This window comes from Argentina anserina, chromosome 7 (genome assembly GCF_933775445.1).
Source record: "Argentina anserina chromosome 7, drPotAnse1.1, whole genome shotgun sequence".
Taxonomy (NCBI): Eukaryota; Viridiplantae; Streptophyta; class Magnoliopsida; order Rosales; family Rosaceae; genus Argentina; species Argentina anserina.
The window spans coordinates 17,217,289-17,237,275 of NC_065878.1; the positions used below are offsets into that span (position 1 = coordinate 17,217,289).

General features: G+C 39.3%; 3 protein-coding genes across 3 annotated transcripts; 1 reads left to right on the forward strand and 2 right to left on the reverse strand.

Annotated features, from left to right (window-relative positions):
* Positions 1–1,139: 1,139 nt before the first annotated feature.
* LOC126802051 (glycerol-3-phosphate dehydrogenase SDP6, mitochondrial) lies at positions 1,140–5,430 on the reverse strand. Its single transcript, XM_050529582.1, has 7 exons — positions 4,746–5,430; positions 4,154–4,627; positions 3,457–3,788; positions 2,651–2,811; positions 2,079–2,334; positions 1,619–1,928; positions 1,140–1,544 (listed from the first exon to the last, which is right to left on the reverse strand). Exons 1-6 carry the CDS (start codon positions 5,107–5,109, stop codon positions 1,626–1,628), a joined length of 1,890 nt encoding a protein of 629 aa, XP_050385539.1. The 5' UTR covers positions 5,110–5,430; the 3' UTR covers positions 1,140–1,544; positions 1,619–1,625.
* Positions 5,431–6,873: 1,443 nt separating this feature from the next.
* On the forward strand, positions 6,874–14,270 carry LOC126801474 (vacuolar protein-sorting-associated protein 33 homolog). Its single transcript, XM_050528835.1, has 22 exons — positions 6,874–7,035; positions 7,119–7,158; positions 7,276–7,356; positions 7,609–7,803; positions 7,922–8,032; positions 8,166–8,231; positions 8,434–8,541; positions 8,687–8,731; positions 9,000–9,056; positions 9,433–9,527; positions 9,707–9,758; positions 9,911–9,967; positions 10,090–10,152; positions 10,226–10,332; positions 10,820–10,942; positions 11,039–11,120; positions 11,233–11,303; positions 11,657–11,737; positions 13,075–13,132; positions 13,260–13,321; positions 13,678–13,771; positions 13,967–14,270. Exons 1-22 carry the CDS (start codon positions 6,983–6,985, stop codon positions 14,060–14,062), a joined length of 1,797 nt encoding a protein of 598 aa, XP_050384792.1. The 5' UTR covers positions 6,874–6,982; the 3' UTR covers positions 14,063–14,270.
* A 66-nt stretch (positions 14,271–14,336) lies between these two features.
* On the reverse strand, positions 14,337–17,934 carry LOC126801473 (U-box domain-containing protein 14). Its single transcript, XM_050528834.1, has 4 exons — positions 17,079–17,934; positions 16,187–16,303; positions 15,669–16,082; positions 14,337–15,581 (listed from the first exon to the last, which is right to left on the reverse strand). The coding sequence occupies exons 1-4, from the start codon at positions 17,358–17,360 to the stop codon at positions 14,466–14,468; spliced, it is 1,929 nt and encodes a 642-aa protein (XP_050384791.1). The 5' UTR covers positions 17,361–17,934; the 3' UTR covers positions 14,337–14,465.
* Positions 17,935–19,987: the final 2,053 nt, after the last annotated feature.

Below are 19,987 nucleotides of genomic sequence, written 5' to 3' on the forward strand. Positions count from 1 at the left end.
GGCGTAAGGAAACTGAGAGAGCACGACCGGAGGAGCAGCGGTGACTGCGGGTTGATGAGGAGCAGCGGCGGAGCGACTTCGGAGGGACAGCGGGCGATTAGCTCCGGGAAAGATCGATGGCGACGTCGAGCGGCGAGTACGAGTGCAGAGCGGCCAAGCAGAAGCAGTGGAGAGGCGCTGGAGGTTGACCTGCCGGAAAAAGAAAAATGAAAAAACAGAGCAGGAGGCTCTGATACCAAGTGGTAAGATACTGATCTTACTCTTTGAATTGATGATTTGCATATACAGATTACAATGATATATATAGATTAATTCACACTATTAACTAATCACTCCACTATCCCGTGATTCGCTCCACTATTTCTTCATTCACCTACCACCCTCCACTCACAACTAGTACCCCAAAATGAAAGGTACCTCCTTGCAGCCTAATTACCGGCATAGAGGCCAGAGAGGTTCTAGAGTGGACAAAGCAGGAGCCGACGTTGCACAGCCCCACTTGAAACAAACCGCATCGTCATGCCATATTAAGTTGCACTTAGGGCAGACCCCTATGAGATGCTCAAAGTGAAAATGAATTTCCTCCACAACCCCTTCAATGATCTTGAGGGTTTTCTTCAGATAGAAAGGTCGATTAAGGGCACGAGAAACCCTAACTCGGACCTGTTTGAATTGCTCCAACCGATCACCATCAAGTCTGATAAAGGTACCAACCACCGATGCTACATTTTTGATATACCTGAGCAGTTCTAGCGCCGGTGGGATGCCTTGCAGGATGATCCAAAAATAAAGAACGTCCATATGGATGGACTGAGGAGAAGCCAACCCATCATATTCCTGTATATCCATCGGAGCTTTCTGGTTGTACCACGGGCCACCCCAGAAGACTGTTCCGATCTTTTGGAAGATCGAAGGTAAAAACCCACCACTAGAATTTGTACTGAGTCGTGATCCTAGAATCAAACATAATTACATAAAAGTACGTAAATAAATGGCGATATGGATGAGAATCATGAGATGGTGCTACAGTACATAAGTCCTGAGGAAGAACAGCTCATGTGATAATTTGGTATATCAAGTACAGTAGCGTTTATGGGTAATGGGTTCATCTTCAAAAGTCAAAACATATCAGATTCGATAACTAAAGAAACCACTTTATTTGATCCTTCTGGTTCACCCAAGTTACACACCATAACTGAAAGACTCAAATAATTTGGGATTTCTTTTCCTTTCTTTCCCAACATTATAATCATAGTACACCTTATTGGAATCAATTGGTAACACTAACACCAACTCTGGAAGAGAGATGATATTATATAACAAATTATTGTGGCCGGTGACAGTAGGCCTCTATTTTAAGCAAAGTAAATTTTGAAACTATTTGTAAACTATCACCAAATTCTGTGTGGCATACAGACTATTCTGATTGCCGAGTAACTTCAAGAAATGGGGAGAAAGAGGCAAATTATAGGCCCTACTTCATTGCGCCAGAATTAGCCGGCGAATTGCTCTCTGACGTATCCGCAAAAATTGAATTCACAAACCTAAAAGCAGAGACAAGTCAATTTGCTGACTGGAATCAAGAGATATTTACTTGTCTGACCTCTGGTCAATCTACCTTACTACTACTCATTGTGTTTCCCATCATGGAACTGAGCATTTTTTGAAGATTTGAACGTCTCCAAGAATTTACGGGCCATCTCTAACTCACACTTCTGTCTTGAATTGTCCCATTTGTGTTCCGTTGCCAATATTTCAATTACGCGAGGCAATGCCCTGCCTGCTGCATCAGTATCAAGGAAAGCAAGCCGAGATCTCCGAGCAATGAAATCAATGGCCGACTCACAGTACTCATTTCGTGCACAGTAAGCAACTTCGGCCTCTAGATAAGGGTACCCATGGGCAAGTCGTTTCCCCAAGTTTTCATTCTACATTTCAAAGATTAATAAATTAATACCAGCCTCAAACTCAAAGCACATGATTAATAAACACTATAATGACTACTATGAAGATTGATCCCAGCAGTATATTATGATAAATTTGACTGCAAGTGAGCTTGGAGGAGAAAAGAGTCCAACCTGAGCAATGGCAGCAACCCGTTCAGCAAGAGTACCATAGGCATGGGACAGATGCTTTGCTGCTGCAGTGTCCATTACTCCAGGAACAACTTTACCATGACTCTTCTTCATTCGCATGTATTGTTGAGCAATAACTGTGAAAGATGCAGGGTCCCATCCATCTCCACCAACAATATGTAGGTTTGGGGTTACACATCCATTTTCCGGGGTCAGCTTTCCAGACTTGATGGCTGCATTAACTGCATCTTCTGCCATGCTGAAAATTTCTAGTCAGCAACATTTACGGTTTTATTATTTTTGTCAGAAAGATAGGAATGCACATAATAATAGAAATGCACATAAAGGGAATTACAAGTCGTAGATTGTAATCTTAATTTAATTGTTTAGTATGCAGCAGGAAGAAAAAAGGAGGAGCAAATAATTCTATCTGCACAATTAAAGAATAAACTGTTGCCTAAACTGAAATGGAAACAAACCGCTATAACTGCATAATCTAAGCAAGAAGGAAAATCTAACTATTCAGCTTATTAATCTAAGTTTAGCTCATTAACCCAATAAGCTTAGTAGCTTACCCACGGTAAGTAGTCCACTTCCCACCGGTAATTGTGACAAGTCCAGGATAATCTTCACATACAACATGATCTCTAGAGATACTTTCAGTGTTTTTAGCAGATGGATCTGTTGCCAATGGGCGAATGCCACTCCAGGCAGAGAGAACATCAGTACGTCGTACCTATAATTTCCCAGCAATACATTAGTTCCTACAAATAGATAAGGAAAAGAAAGACGCTTATTGTCTTCCAAATGCTTGGATTCAGATATCAATTATTGAGACAACTCAGATTCAATATGACAGAGAAGTACTTGTTATTGACTGCATTCATCAATAATCAATAGCTTGTTAATGACTGGTGAAGCCATTGTGTACCATTTATAACAATAAAACCCCTAAAAGGCCCAGATATCTGCTTCTGGCATTCAAGTTAAAGCAAAGGCCCCAGTTCTTTATCTCCTTGAGAGAGTATGATCAACCAGAGATGAAAAATGCTTATTTGCTTACGCCTTCTGTCAAACAACCATCTAAGAAAGATGACTTGAGAGAGTCTGATCAATCAAAGATGACAGATGCTTAGTTGCTTATGCCTTCTCTCAAACAACCATATAAGAAAGATGAAAAAGGAATTGCATGAAAATACTACTTGGTCATAAAGTGGCGAGTGCAAAAGTTCTAGCAGCCAGAATGAACATACTATAAAAAAATTGGGTTGAATTGCAATTACATTTACACACAATATTTAAACTCGTATTAGCAATGTATGTAGATAACCTGCACAAGTAGACACTAGACAGGACATACTAAAACTTAAGAACCACATACCTTGACATTAAGGTAATCAGAAATGGCATCCAGTATGAATTGAATCTCATCCTCATGTGGTTCAGGAAGAAGAGTAATCTCTGTGTTGGAATCTGTGGTGCCAGCAACTGTCCGTCCCAACCATGGCAGCATGAAGACAACACGTCCATCTTTTGTTTTAGGAACGATCAATCCCATACCCTCAGGAGAATAATAGTCAGGAAGTATAATGTGCACACCACTGCTCGGGCATATCATAGGTTTTACATTTTTATCAGTTAACTTCCTTACGGAATCACAAAATGGTCCAGCAGCATTGACAACAACTTTTGCATATGTTTCGAACTCTTCGCCTGATTAGTTGAGAAATACAGTAAATGACAAAATTCGAAAGAACTATTAAATCATCAATTACAAATCATAGCTGTGTCTATCGTTGACAAAAGATTAATCCCTGAAAATTTTTATCTGGATAAAAGGCTCTCTTGTTTGACAGAAAACATATACGAAACAAAGAATATTAAAAAAATTGCAGAAACATGTGATGCTAACTGTGATCTTAGCAACTTATTACCCAAATTTTACTCGTATTTCAAAATTGACATAAGTAGCTGTTTACTATCGCTTTAACCAGTATGATTTCACATTGCGACATTATATATTGTGATTTAAGATAATCACTTAATATGTCACTTCTGAAAGTGTGAGCAGATTGTACCTGTTAAGTTGTCCCGGATTCTCGCACCAATTGTCCGATTGGTATCCTTATCCTTTAGAAAACCAATCACTTCCGCATGATTAAGCACCGCGGCACCAGCTATAGCAGCAGTGCACGCCAATCCAACATTGAGACGCGAATCATTCATCTGGCCATCATAATACACCACAGTGCCCTTCAAGCTCTTATCTGGACCGTTCCTCAACAATGTAGGAAACAGCTCTACAGACTCCTGTGCAGAGTAATATCTCGACACATGTAGCAGCCGGAACCCTGCCACTAAATCGTACATTTTCAACCCCGCCCAGTAATACACAACGTCGAACCACCCAAAACACGGTGTCATGCACGGCAGAGCATGGCACAGGTGTGGCGCATTATCAATAACCTGTTTACGCTCCTCAAGCGCATGGAACACTAACTTCAGCTGGCCATAGTCTAGATTAAACACAGCTTTCTCCAAATAGCGAACACCTAATATAATTAGCATAACCAAATTAAAAATCGAAGCCACTCTATATATATACATACATACATACATACAAGTCTAACACTACAACTACATGTATAATTGAACATTACAGTTGCTTACCTCCATGAAGAAGCTTGGTGGACCGAGACGAAGTTCCGGAGGCGAAGTCCTCCCTCTCAACGAGACCAATTCTGAGGCCTCTAGTAGCAGCATCAAGCGCGACGCCACTACCAGTGGCACCGCCGCCGATGACGAGAATGTCGAGCGGGTTGCCGGGGCCGGCGGCGATCAGAGCCGACTCCTGCGCGGACCGCGGCGGAACAGAGGCGTTCCGGTCGCTGATCCTCTGCCGAACCTCCGCGACAGAGGTTCCACTGCCGCGGTCGGCGGCGGTGGAGGACGGTTGGATGAGGAGGACGCCGCTGGCCGCGGTTGCGATCGCCGCCGCGGCTCCCAGACGCCGTAGGCGCGTGGCGGTGGCCATGAATTTACAGAGAAGAGAGAGAGAGAGAGTAAAAAGGAAGAAGGTTGCGTTGGGAATCGGTATGACGGGGATTTGGATGCCGCTAAGTTGGTTACCTCTCACTAAGTGACGTGTCCTGGTTCTGTGGGTTGTTGGCTTGTTGCTGGTCAAAGGGCGACACTTTTGTCCTTTTTTACTCGGCGGCGTTAATCCGAGTATTGCAGTGGTGGTGTGATTTGATCACAAGTTCACAACTGCATGACAGACGTGGTGGCTGGAAAGAAGATCAGAAAGTCTTCACGAAACACGGGAAGAGAGTTCTGAGATGACTCGAGGAGTCAAGACTCAAATATAAAATGTGGGAAGAACTTTTCTTGAAAGGAAGAAAGACGTCGGTCTATATATTGATAGTAAATGTCGAATACAACGTAAAACGCTCTTGCATGCACGGACAAAATGAACTTGTAAAACTCTATAATCAAAGCAAGTCCTGAACAACAAGGAATTTCTAAGTTGGAAAACCATAGTATGGAATCCAGAGAACTAGAAAACCATACCAATCACATGTTCGGCAAGAAAACTTGGAAATCGTCATACGTTGTTAATACCACCCATGAATATGGTGATCTCCGGCTTAATCTCCTCATATTCCGACCGCTAAATTCGTGGCTGGAACCCTAACAAGCCCAGCTGGTGAGCAATCCGGCCCGGCAACCTCACTGCATGCATGGGTATCACCATTTCACATTGACCTACTTAAATGACAAGCGCTATGTGTTGGCGTGCACTCCCACATTGAAAGAAGAGTCAGACACATTTTCTCAATGCACCTATAAATAGGTTGCATAAACGACCTGAAAGAGATAACTTATTTCTAAGTTCTTAACTCTCAAGCTTATCCCGCACCAGATTCTAACTTAAACTTCGGAGGGTCAAAAACCGACACACCGCTGGCCTTTGACTTTAATTTGTGTTGTGCGCAGGTCTCACTGAGCTAACACATAGGAATACAAAGCTACGATTAGGTCCCTCGGATTTAACACCCATAACATATGCATAGGGAGTTTTTGGAAAAGAGACATTAGAGTGAGTAACCACCCGGGTCATCCATCATTTCGAGCACTTTCACAGGAACCATTAAGACCCTCCCCAAACACAAAACAACATTTAACTTTAAAGTTTTATAGGGTAAGTAAAAAAAATGATGCACTTGTGATTTATGAATGAATTTCCAAGTTGTACTTGTTTAAAAATTAGAATTGCAACATCTTTCATCAACTTTAAAGATATCGCCATATCGGACACCATAAATCATTTGGAATAACAATAGACATATACTTAACCGTGCCCTTGTTGTCACATTCAAAATTGTCAACTTTCACCACATAATCATTTAAATTCTTAAAGTGCACTTGCATCACTTCAAACTAGTCATGGTTGTGCCCTAGGCGTGTAATTAAAAGCCGTAGGTGGGGACTAGGACACTAGGTGGTCACTACAAGCCCTAGGCGGGTGTTAAGCGTTTTAGGTGGTCGTTAGACGGGCTGGGCGGTCACTAGGCGGGTGATTAGAAGTTCTAGGTGGGCGCTAGGCAAAACTAGGCGTGTTGAATACCATACCTGACAAAGGACTCAAAGCCTCAAAGTTACTTAGTAAGTAAAACAGTACGAGGTAAATACTGGACTACTGGTCAGTGGCCACCCTCCTTTACTCTTATTTCTTCTCAATAAAAAAAATAAAAAAAATAAAAATAATGAACAAGAGTGAGCGCCAGAGCGGTGGAAGAGCACATACCCGACCCGACCCGACCCGCTCTTATAAAACGGAGGCATAACCGATTCCAGGAAAGAAAATACAACTGCGATTACTGTGACTGAGAGAATCAATTTCTCCGATGGCTCAGATTCCCAATTTGGACAATGCTCCTCTCAATCTCACTCATCTCAGGTATCCGCAACTCTACACCACCTCAAATTCGTACCCCGCATCAAAAATTTCTCTTACGAATCTTCGTGTTTTGATTCTATTAGGGAACAGTCTCAGAAGGAACTCGTGAACCTCCTCAAGAATGTGAGCCAGCTTCGCCTCCTTGTCTATCAATTCAATTCCGTTTTCAAATTCAAGTTATTCTCTCTCTCTCTCTCTCTCTCTCTCTGTTTATGATTTTTTGTTCATGGAAATCTGTAGATTCGAGGCAAGAAGTGCTTGGTGATCGATCCGAAGCTCAGCGGCTCAATCTCGTTGATCATCCAGACTGCAATTCTCAAAGTAATTACGCTCCTTCGTTTCTAATTCGATTACGCTATTTCGTTTTTCGATTGAGAATTTTCGAGGCTGTGATGTGTTTTACATGCTGCTTGAGCCAGAATTCGATGATGAACTTGCGTTTTGAGTTGTGATTATGCGTGTCGGTAGCCGAATTGTATAGGTTAAGCTAATGTGAGCAGAGATGTAGTGTAGGAAAATCTTTAGAATTTCGGAGAAATAAGAGTGATTGCTTTTACTGATACTTGTGAGCAGGAGCAAGGTGTTGAACTGCGGCATCTTTCGGCTGAGACTGTCCAAACAGACTGTTCCAAAGTGGTTTACCTTGTCCGCTCGCAGCTCGGTTTGATGAAATACATTAGCTCGCATATTCACAATGATATTTCAAAAGGATTGCAGAGAGAGTACTTTCTTTACTTTGCCCCTCGCCGGTCGGTTGCTTGTGAGAAGGTGAGTGCATGCCCTGGCTATTATGAATAAAGTAAACCAGCATAAGCTTGGAGTTCGATGGAAGTACTGTGTTTGGATTCTAATGTCTGATGATGCAACTGTCACTTTGATTCTTCAGATCCTCGAGGAAGAAAAAGTCCATAACTTGCTGACTATAGGGGAGTACCAGCTATACACTGTTCCGTTGGACGAGGATGTTCTGTCATTTGAACTTGATCTCTCAAATAAGGTATTAGGGAAAAGTCTAATTTGTATATGGGATATGTTTTGTTACTAATAATTGAGATTCAGATGTTCGGATTTCTGGTGCTATGTTGGTAAGTTGGTTTATGTATTTACATGCCCTTGATGTTTTCATGTAGGAGTACCTAGTTGATGGTGATACAAGCTCACTTTGGCATATAGCAAAAGCCATCCACAAGCTCGAGGTTGTAGAAATCACATTACACTATCTTCATTGCTATATTATCTTCAGTATATACTTCTGTAGGAGTCTGTATGTGGTTCATTTGAATCATGTTCAGATGTAGCCTCACATGACATACAAACTTGTAAAACAACGTCAAACCCTCATATTTATAATACATTCTTGTTGTAGCTAAAAGTTCATGGTTGTATATTGGTCTGCAGTTTTCTTTCGGGGTGATACCAAACGTGAGGGCAAAAGGAAGAGCATCAGTACGTGTTGCTGACATTCTAAACCGCATGCAAGCAGAGGAACCAGTTAACTCACCAGATGTAATTAAGCATGACTTTGAGCACTCGTTATATTATAAATTAAATATGTAACAAAATCTTGTGCTAAGAGATGAGATATGTAAATTACACATTATGTAAAGCTAAAGTTTGAAGCTTTCCACTTATCTACTGTTTGTCACTTCAGGTGGTTGTTCCAGAGATAAATACAGTCATCCTTCTAGATCGGGAGGTAAATCTCTCTCTCTCTCTCTCTCTCTCTCTCTCTCTCTATCTATCTATCTAATTGCCACTAAAGGACGCAATTAAGGTTATGATGGAATCTTTAAATGTTTTTCATTGTGCAATCATACCCTATCTCTCTATCTATCTATCTATCTATCTATCTAATTGCCACTAAGGGACGCAATTAAGGTTATGATGGAATCTTTAAATGTTTTTCATTGTGCAATCATACCCTGTGTGGCTTTTCTTTGTATTGAACTATTTGTTGGATGTAGGTGGATATGGTTACTCCCATGTGTACTCAGTTAACATATGAGGGGCTTCTGGATGAGGTAGGCAATTATACATTGAACATTTTATGCAGTGGAACACATGACATGTAAAAACAGCATGGTACAGTAGGTATAGCAAGTGTATGCAACGGTTTTTAGTCATCTGGCTTTTCAACATATATAGTTCAATTGGCACAGTCAAAAATAAGGAAAACAAATGCAAGTCTTTAGAACAACTGAAGTTATCAGGATGATTATTTTTTTATTTCTTGTAATCAACTGAACTTTAAGCACTGCAAGCTGATAACTTATTTGTATGTAAATTGCTAAAAAATTTGATGAGAAAAATTTTCTTTGTTATATTGAAAATAAGGGACAATACTTGTTTTCAGTAGTCAGAGTCAGTTGTAAGCTATCCCTAATAGTTTCACTACAGTATTTGCATATCAAAAATGGTTCTGTAGAAGTTGAAGCATCCATCATGGGAGGTCAAAAAGAAGGAAAAAAGATGAAAGTTCCACTTAATTCAAGGTGATTCACTAACTTTAAACTCTCATTTTAGTACTTTCATAATTAATTGGCTCAAAGCCAAATACATGCACCATCCTAAAATTTCAACATGAATTGTAATCTTTCAATGATTTCCGTGTTTCATTGTCCATAGTTTACCTGTTCACTTATTGAGCTATTGTTATGTTTTTTTATTACAGCGACAAGCTATTTAAAGAGACACGAGATCTCAACTTCGAAGTTGTTGTCCAGGTTGATCTATATTCACTATTTAAACAGTTGTATATCTCATTATCTTTGTTTGTATGCTTTTCTCTTCCTCCAAACTTGTGCTTTAAAAAAAGAAGCATTATTTTCTTACATTTTTTTCAACTTCTTAGTTGCTACCTTCAGTATGATTGTAGATTCTACGTCAAAAAGCAACATCAATGAAACAAGACTACACTGATGTGACTTCAAATGTAAGTGAATGCTACCATTTTTCCCTCATGAGATATCAGTGTCAACTTAGTTTTCTGTTCATTAGCCTGATATTATTCCCCTAAGAAAGCCATTCTAATGGAAGTGTTATGTGATTATATAGAACCAGACAGTTTCTGAATTGAAGGATTTTGTCAAAAAGCTGAACTCATTGCCAGAAATGACCGTAAGTTATATTTCTTTTTAGGAGTTCATCCAGGGAGTTATAATTTTCTGATTGCTGGAATTTTTTGCTTTAGAGGCACATAAATCTTGCTCAGCATCTGACAACCATCACATCCAAGTCTTCTTTCCTTGGACAACTTGACATGGAACATACAATTATTGAGGCTCAAAGTTTTGACATGTAAGCTATATTTTGGTCATTATACTTCTCACTTCAATTTTTAAATGTGTTCAAAGACTAGGAGGATAGAACATGTACTTATAAGTACTGACCGGTAACATGTTAGGTTCCAGTATAAGGAATAACTTTCAATTTCCTGCTTATTATATCTAAATGAACATACTTCAAACTTGATTATTGAAAATAAAACTGAACATCTCCTGAGCAACACATAGTCATATTAATAGAGAATGTACCTTACTTGAAACTAATTGAATTCTTAGGAGTCGTGTGTAATTGTGCAACATATAAGTTATACCTTACTTGAAACTCAATAAATAGGTTTCAGCAGCTTGTAATTATGAATTGATTGTATATCCTTAGCAATGCCCTTCGTAGGTTTGCTTTAGAGTATCTATTAAAACTAATAATATTTCTTTCTTGTATGTATTACTTCAGTCCCTTAAATTAACTTACACACATGAAACTGTAAATTTGATATATGCAGATGTTTAGAATACATTGAAGAACTGATCCATAAGCAGGAGCCACTTGTAACTGTCCTACGTCTTCTCATCTTATTTTCCATCACAAATTCTGGGTTGCCTAAGAAGACTTTTGACTATTTGAGGCAAGAACTGCGCTTATTGTATTAAATTCCTGTTTATTCCAAACTGATTCCTTGATTTTATATGTTTGATATTAAATTCTTTTTGTGTTGGTTTAGGAGGGAACTACTCCATAGTTATGGATTTGAGCATATGGTTACATTGAAAAATCTTGAGAAAGCTGGATTGTTCAAAAAGCAGGTTTGTTTTGTTTTACCCTTACACAAGCACCAGTAGTTTACTTGAATAAGTTAGTCACTGGTGAACACAAAAGGGTACGTCGGATCTATTATAGATCATCTGAATTCTGCAGGAGACAAAAAGCAACTGGCTGACAGTTAAGCGTGCATTGCAACTCGTTGTTGAAGACACTGACACTGCAAAGTATTGTGTTCTTTGAACCTACTTTTTATTCATGTTAATGCTTTCCTGAGTCTTTTTGGATGGTATCATATGGTCAGATGAGTTATAAGTCTGGACCTATTGTCTTATATATGGTAGTAGACTAGTAGTCCACAATATAGGGTTTTTGGTTGTCCTATATTCTTAGCTTCAGAAAAATGACCAATTTGTCATTTAGTTTAGGTATGTTATTGAAACCTCAAAAGTCAATCTACATTGGCTCTTCATTCTTTTCATTGAACTTTTTTTTCTTTAACTTATTGTTCCACCCTATCAAAGTAATTGCTTACTAATTTATTGGACTTTACTATCCTTCCTCGACGAACTTCTTACAGCCCCAATGACATCGCCTATGCCTTTTCTGGATATGCACCTCTTAGCATTCGCCTCGTCCAGCATGCTGTTCGTTCTGGATGGTGAGCCTAATCCCTTTGATTGATAAAATTTACAGCAAAGGAGTTTGGCTTGTTCATTATTTTACCTCCACTACTTCTCATTATTGTGAACTCTTTGCTATTTATATTAGTCTCTTTCTTGAGAAACTACAGAAGATGGTTAAGTTATTTATATCAATCCCTTAGTTTTTGTCTGATTTAATTTTGTAAAAGGGACCAATTATGTTGCATATCTAAGCAAGTTGATTGTATTGAGTATAACGTTTAGGTATATATCAATGCAAAGTGATAAGTTAAACCTCATTTAGTATGCTCAAAGTTCTGATAATGGAGTGCATTTCGTCAGAACTAGGTCGGATATAAGATTAAACTAGGGCTGGGACCGGTACGGTTCGGTTCGGGATTTGCCCGATACCGATACCGATACCGATAATTTGTTCGGTTTCAGTTTCGGTTCGGGATCGTAAATTTGAAACTTAATACCGAACCGAACCCGTACATATCGATTCGGGATGGGTTCGGTTCGGTAAAATTGTACATTTTTACATGTATTTCTATCTATTTATAACTATTAGGTAATGTAAATTAACATTCTAAGTGTTTAAAAGTACAATGTAGACCTAACAAACTAAAAAGAATATTGAAAATGCATATATTTAATATATTTTATACATTCGGTACGAATTATACATATACCGAACCGTACCGTTTATAAAATTTCGGTATTAGGTTCAGTACGGGACGGAGAATTTTACCGATTCGTCCCGACCCGTCGGTATTCGGTACGGGACGGTCGGTTTCGGTACCATTTTTTCGGTACCAACTCCCACCCCTAGATTAAACTGTTGATTGTGATGAGTCTAAACTTTAGGTATGTATCCGTGCAAAGTGAGCAAGTTAAACCTCATATTTCAATATGCTCTGAAGTTGTGATAATGTAGTCCATTTAGTCAGAACTAAATCAGCTAGAAGAATCTATTTTTAAGCAGAGTTTCCAATTATACATGCTTAACTTTATTACACCAATAATTTCTTGACACCATAGGCTTTCAGTTGACCGTTGGCATTGTTGATGTGATATGATCTTGGGCTTTCACTTGGTAGAAACTCGACTTTTTGTTAAGTTTTCGCCGTAGGTTTTAAATTTAGATGAGTATAACAACTTACTGCATAAAGAAGTCTTGCACAGATAGGAGAGTCTCTGCTGAGCATGTAGTTATTGTCCGGTGGCCATACTCAGCTTAAGACTTAATTCATGTGTTTTCCCTATCTTCTTACAGTGCATCAGCTTTGTAGCTTTGCTCCATATGAATGTGGTTTTTCGTTCTAACATGAAAATTTTATTTTGTATGGTTTAGGCGACCTATTGAAGAAATTCTGAAGCTGTTACCCGGACCACATTCAGAAACAAAGAGAGTTAGTTCAGTTCTCTCTTGTTTTTCTTCTTTTTTTCTTTGTTTGTATGTGTTGCTTACCATTACTTTCTTTTTCTGTGTACCTGTGTTTTATTTACATATTGAGGTCTCTATTTTATACTTTACAGGGTCGATTCTCAAGCAGTGCCTCATTTGACACTTTGCAGGGGGCGGCAAACAATGTAGACAAGTATGCACCATCCTAGTATATATTTCTTTTTGGTCAAATATAAGATTCTGGAATGTCTGTATTTGTTGAGATCCAGTGAGTTCTTGTTCTCGATGGTTTCACATGACTACCTGGTTCAGATTCTGAAGCTTTTGTAGTTTGGATTTCATAGGAAGCCATTTGCAGCTGCATTGATATCAAGTAACCATACGAATGTCTTATTTGTGATAGAGATATTTTCTGTAATTTGTTGTCCAAAAATCAGCGTGAATTCCTCTATCTGCATTGCTTTTACGAAAGTATTTACTGTGAAGTTTTGTATTACTTGTGTTACTAGTATTTCATACTTCAATTTCACATGCATTATTATAACCCAGGATTGCTGATGGGAGGCGCTCCCTTGTACTTGTTGTCTTCGTCGGAGGTGTAACATTTGCTGAAATTTCTGCCCTTCGGTTTCTCAGTTCTCAGGTAATCATAATGGTTACGCAGATAAGCAATTATGATAATTCATTTGTTCACACACTTTGGTGCATAGATGTGAGGAACTGAACGTTCTATCTTGTTCATTAATTTGGGCCTTCTTGTCTGAGAATCCACGCTAATATATTTGACTCAATTTTTGTTTTCTTGTCATCTTGATATACGTTATTTTGGGTCTTGTAGGAGGGGATGGCGTATGATTTGATAGTTGGGACAACAAAAATAGTCAGTGGCCATAGCTTGACGGAAACTTTTGTGGGGAAGATAGATGACGTGTAAATTTTTGACGTCTTCTACCTAATAGAAATGGAAATATAAGCTTGTTGGCGTGATTGAATACATAACGAATTACGCAAATTTTTGGTGTTCTGAGATCAATTATCTTTTCTGTCTGTTTCCTCATTGTTTTAGTAGCGCAATTTTGTTTGTTTCACAAGGATTCATTCGGGTGTGAACAAACTACTTATATATAATTCCCCATTGTGTATAGGAATTTGATCAATGTGATGTGATTTAGAGATTACGTTACACACCTTGTACGTGAGCATTCAAATCATTTGAATCTTATACGCACCCCTTTTTACATCACCGCCAATCAAGTCACATTTTATATGGTATGGTACTACCAAGTAGGACAATAGTTTCTCTGCGCATTCCCAGTGTATCGACAAACTACATTCTTTCATCCTGAAATAGTGCTCGGAAGTGAACATGAATTATGGAGACTTATGGACGCTGCAGGGTCTTCAACTCGTTGAAGGAGCTCCAAAACATTTCCTGCTTTTCTCTTGGCTCTATCAGTGCCATTTTCTGAGAGTTCCTGCAATGCTGCTTCTGCACCAAGTTCCCTTGCTAGTTTCAACTGCCGCAAATCTCCTGTGCACAATGACCATAACACTGCGGCGGCATTCTCCCGGTTGCGTGGTAAACCTGTACGTATACCTTCCACCAAAGTAGGGATTGCGTCAGCTTGAGCAATTGCCACCTTCCCTTCTTGATGGCTTGCCAGAATAGCCAGGATTGCAAGAGCTTCATCTACCATCCCACTTCCCGCATCTTTAAGCAACCTCATAAGCGGGGTCACAATACCAGCCCTTACAGCTCTGGCCTTGTTTCCCTGGTAGATTGAGAGATTGAATATAGCTGTAGCTGCATCTTTTTTACCTCTTGGAGTCCCCTCACATAGCAGTTTTATAAGGGCTGGGATAGCCCCGGCAGCTCCAATTTGCACCTTATTCTCATCTACTACAGACAAGCTAAAAAGGGTTGCCGCTGCATTTTCTCTAGCCTCCATGCTACCATGTTTCAAAACTTCTACTATATCAGGTATAGCTCCTGCAATGACAATAGCTCCCTTGTTGCTCTCATTTATAGAAAGGTTGAGGAGTGCTGTAACGGCATGCTCTTGGGTTCGAGGGTCTGGGGAAGATAGTAGCTCAACAAGGAGTGGGATGGCTCCTGCATCAGCAATACACACTCTATTATCTGCATTCCTCTTTGCCAGCAAGCGGAGCTCTCCAGCAGCCGCTCTTTGTTCGTCTGAACTGCCCTTTGCCAACTTTTCTAATAAAGAATCAATAGAAGCTTGATTACAATCCGAAACACTGCATCCTGGTTTTTTGTTTCTATTGCCTTGCTTTTTGGGTAGCTCAATACCATTGCTCTCACACCACAAAGCAATTAGACTCTTCAAAGAATAGTTTGGGGTAATGGCCGTGTGCAATAGTGTCTGCTGTGTTTTGGGACAAGTTTTATGTCCAGCATCCAACCACTTCTGAATACAAGATCTTTCGTATGTCTGTAAAAGTAAGTTAAATAGTTAACTACGATGAGTAAAATAAAGAAAGTTGTAATTGTGACTTATGAATAAATTTCCAGGTTTTACCTGTCCAGTAGATATAATGACAGGATCTTTCATCAACTCTAACGATATTGGACACCGGAAATCATCTGGGATAACCGGAGACCTGTGCTTTATCGTGTTCTTGTCACGTTCGAAGCTGTCAACTGCTGGGTTTTCTGTCACCACATAGTCATTTAGCTTCTTAAAAAGAACTTGCATCTGTGCAAACTGGTCCCCTAGATCTCCACCACTTGCTATAACCAATTCATGGAAAGCAAGTGACTCACTTTTCAGATCATTGATGGTTCTGAGGTGCAAATTCTCCGAAAGTCTTTTAATTATTGCATTATCAGGATCCTTATCTCTCACTGCTATGACTAAATCCCTCTCTAGTTGTGAGTCAAGTGAGTCCATTCTTTCCTTTGCTCTTTTAAATTGAGCATGTACTAGTTCAATCTGAAAAGTTAAGGGGCAGTATGTGCTGTTAAGACTTTATAAAATCACATAAACTAATCATACTGAAGTTGATAAAAGAAGAAACTGTTGCAGAGCTACGGTACCTGTTCGCAGACCTCCTCCGACATATCAAAAAGTTTATAAGGAATTAGACTCAATGCTGCTTCAATATTAACAGTCATTTGGTGAAACTTCACAATAACCTTGTCTCTTTCCAAAGCCTGTGATATGAAGAAAACCTTGTTCAGCCTTTATATTAGCTCCGATGTATGCATCACAGAGAAATAAGCATTAATGGAATGTACAATTCTGTATCAGATAATCAGTTTTTGAAGCATACATAGATGCGCTTTGATACATGATTCCATGGGTGCTCTTAGTTTAATGATAACATGACGCTTATGATGATTTGTTTATTCACGGAATTAGGCCCTCAAGATCAGAAAGGTCAGTTACATAATGAGAAATCCTTGATATCTGCAGCCTTTGAAGAATCAAATGATCCAACAAAATCTAACATGAAGCTTATGATGATTTGTTTATTTACGGAATTAGGCCATCAACACTCTTTGATGTGAACATGGTGAATTTTATTCGAAGTATTTTACTTACGAGAAAGAGTCCCAAATTTATTCATATATTTTGATACATACTCTATCTATTGAATACGTCCTAGTCCTAATTTACTAGGTGTCTATTGTTTACCGAGTCCTAGAGAGATGTAATGATCTTAGCAACTAGTCTGTTGTGTATACAGAGCTAGTTTTTCATTCAATTAATACAGTTAGTTCCAATACTTCTTTTGCCTTCGTTCATCTGATCATCTCGATTATTTACTCTACCAATGGTGGTGTTCAAGTACTCAATCATTATAGAAAGCACTCATCTTTCAATCAGTAGAAACATTTGGGCAATTCACTTTCCTAAGTGCAATCGAAAACGTTCCCGACAACCATACTCAACACACAAAGAATTGATAAACAAAACAGTGTTTACCTGATAAAGCTTGCTGCCTTGGTTGACAGACTTGATGAGCACCAGAGCCGAATGCAAAGCCTCCCCAAGAGATTCAAACGCCTCAACCTCTTCTTCCCCAAGCTCTCTATCACTATCCCTCAACTCCTCAAACAAAGGACTCAATAGCTTAATTCTCCTCACAAAGTTCCCATACATCTTCCTAAACACGTTCCTGCACTCCGGCAACTCGGATATCGCCTTCACCGAGTCAACGAGTTGACTCAGCACCAACTTCCCCGGATGGTCCTCCGTCAGTCCCATCTCCGATTCCGACCAGAATTACACAAGCACAGAATGAAATCCGAGGTTTGAGGGGATATTAAAACAACCCAGATGATGATATTCAGGGATTAAAGTAAAAACACTGGGATTGAATCGCCAAAAGAGACAGGAGCAGAATCAGAAAGTGAAAATAAACGCCATGGATGGTGGTTCTGGTCTGAAGTTTGGTGAAAGATTCCAACTTTGAGATCAAAAGCTGGTTCTGGCTTCTGGGGTTTTATACAATACCGAGTGAAAAAAGATTAAAGCTTTGTTTTTTCTGGCAACAAAGACTTAAGCTTTGAATAATCAAAGTGATGGGTTTCACGGTAAGTAATGGAATCAAAAATGACTCTTTAATCTTTTGGTTTTGGCGTTGACGATTGAGAAGTAGAAGAAGCTTGTCCATATGAGATCACTTGTGACAAAATCTATGCCCACTCTTTGACGAAACTACCACTTTACCACCAACCAGGACTATTTCCATACCAGAGGAACCGATCATGGAGTTTTATACCCAGAATTGGAATTAAAAAATGTAAGAGGAACCATCAGAGTCCAACTGGAGTTGAAGCTTCCCTTGGATTTGGTGGTACTCTGCTTCGGTCTGACTTGGTTATGTTTTTCTGGGTTTGTCTTTAAAGTCGATACAGCGACAGTACCAGTTATTAATGAAAGGGTATTTGTGACTTTTGCACTAGTTTTGTGGACCAAGTGTAACTAATCTATAACTACCTTTGATAAAGATCTTGGTTTGCGCGGGTAAATTACCCTAAATGTACTTGGCATTTGGCGACATGATGGATTCACTAGTGTAATGTTTTACTTTTACCAATTACAGACCTATTTTAAGCTTTGAACCTTGAGCTTAATTACCTTAACAACAGCTGGCTAAATAAGCATTCAGTCAATAAGAAACTAAAAATTAAAAAATGTGAGGCTTAGTCAATGTTTGCGCCGGCTACTTAACAAACCGCAGCGTGTCATAGTCTGGCTGATGTGGAGGAATCAACCAATGAGCGGCCGTGGATTAGTCGACCCACCCTTACTCGTTTTCTACATTCTTGTTCTGCCTTTTATGTGCCACAATTTGTTTAGAAGATGATTCGAGTTTGGTTACAAAGATGTTTAAGATTAAAGTATCATATATCTTTCGCATAACAATCACGTTATACAAATAAAAGGATTATAAGCCCAAATAAACATGATAGAACACAACAATTTATAGAAATCTTCATTCATAATGAGGACATGTGCTCTCTCTAAGAACAAATGTGAATAGCGAATAACACCCTACTATCGATCTAGAAGATAAACAACGTTTGGAAAGAGAATAGCGCTGCGTTATGGTTTTCATCCTAAAAAACTGGAGCATGGAAAATTCTTGGATCGATCTCTTCAAGTGCTTTCCTTTGAGCCCTCTCCGCTATCGTTTCGCGCATATGATCTCCCAACTCCTTGATGCCCAAATAGTTTGCAGTTTTCAGGAGATGCAAGAGAGTGTCCATGTCGAGTCCCTCGACAAATTGGTACTGTTTTTGGGTACTCTTTGTGACGTGATTTTTACACCACTCTCTTACCGTGGCTAGGGTTTTGGAATCCACTTGTTCCAGTGGAGTTATCACCCCTTGGTCGCCCCCTTGGTACCGATTTAGCATGGTCTTAATGGTTTTGGACATAGCTTTCATGCACTCAGCTGCTTCTAACACTTCGTTGTTGGAACTCTGCAATCTCACAACCATTGACATGGTGTTGAGATCGAAGTAAAGAGCGGCAGTTAGGGCAAAGAGAGAGGTCGGGAATTGTTCTTTGAACAAACTAATGGCTGTAAAAAAGGAGAGAACAGCTTAATTGGATTTAGAAGAGAGGTGAGGGGTATATGTGTTCTACGCCGATACTTAAGTTCCCTACCTCAAATTGGAGAAGAACTATATTCCTTGTGTTCTTTTCTTTTCTTTTCTTGTTAGTAAAGAAATTAGAGGGATGAATAAGGATTTGTGAGGGATTAAGTACGCCCCAAGTCAAGCACGTGCTTAGTCCATGAGTGTAAACTGTAATAAAATGTTATCACAACTCTTGGTTAGGCCTCATCAGTCATCACAACTCTTGGTTAGGCCTCATCATTTAGTCCACTGATCTGAAAAACCCGTAGAACCCCGCAAACCCGATAGGCTTTTACCCGGCACAGCCCGCGAGAAAGCCCCCAAAGCCCGCTTCCATGAGTAGAGGGCCGGACTTAGTTTAGAGGTATGAAACAAAGCCCGGCCCGTGGGCCTAGTCCGCCAAAAGTCCGGCCCATAAAAACCCGCCAAGAAATAATATATTATACATATATCAATTATATGTCTTTTTTTTGTAATAATTATACATAAAATATTATATATATATATATATTAATAATACTAGATTAAAAATTTTATATTTATATATATTATAACTTTATACTAGATTTAAAATAAAATTGTAACATTATGAAGCAACTATATGAAGTAAACTTCTCGGGATTAACAGATACCAGCTGATGTTATCGGTACTAATATTTAGGCACCCTGTTAAAACTTCAACTAATTCGGACCTCGTCTGACTGTCAAAATTTCAGGTAAATCGAAAACACCACTAATATGCCC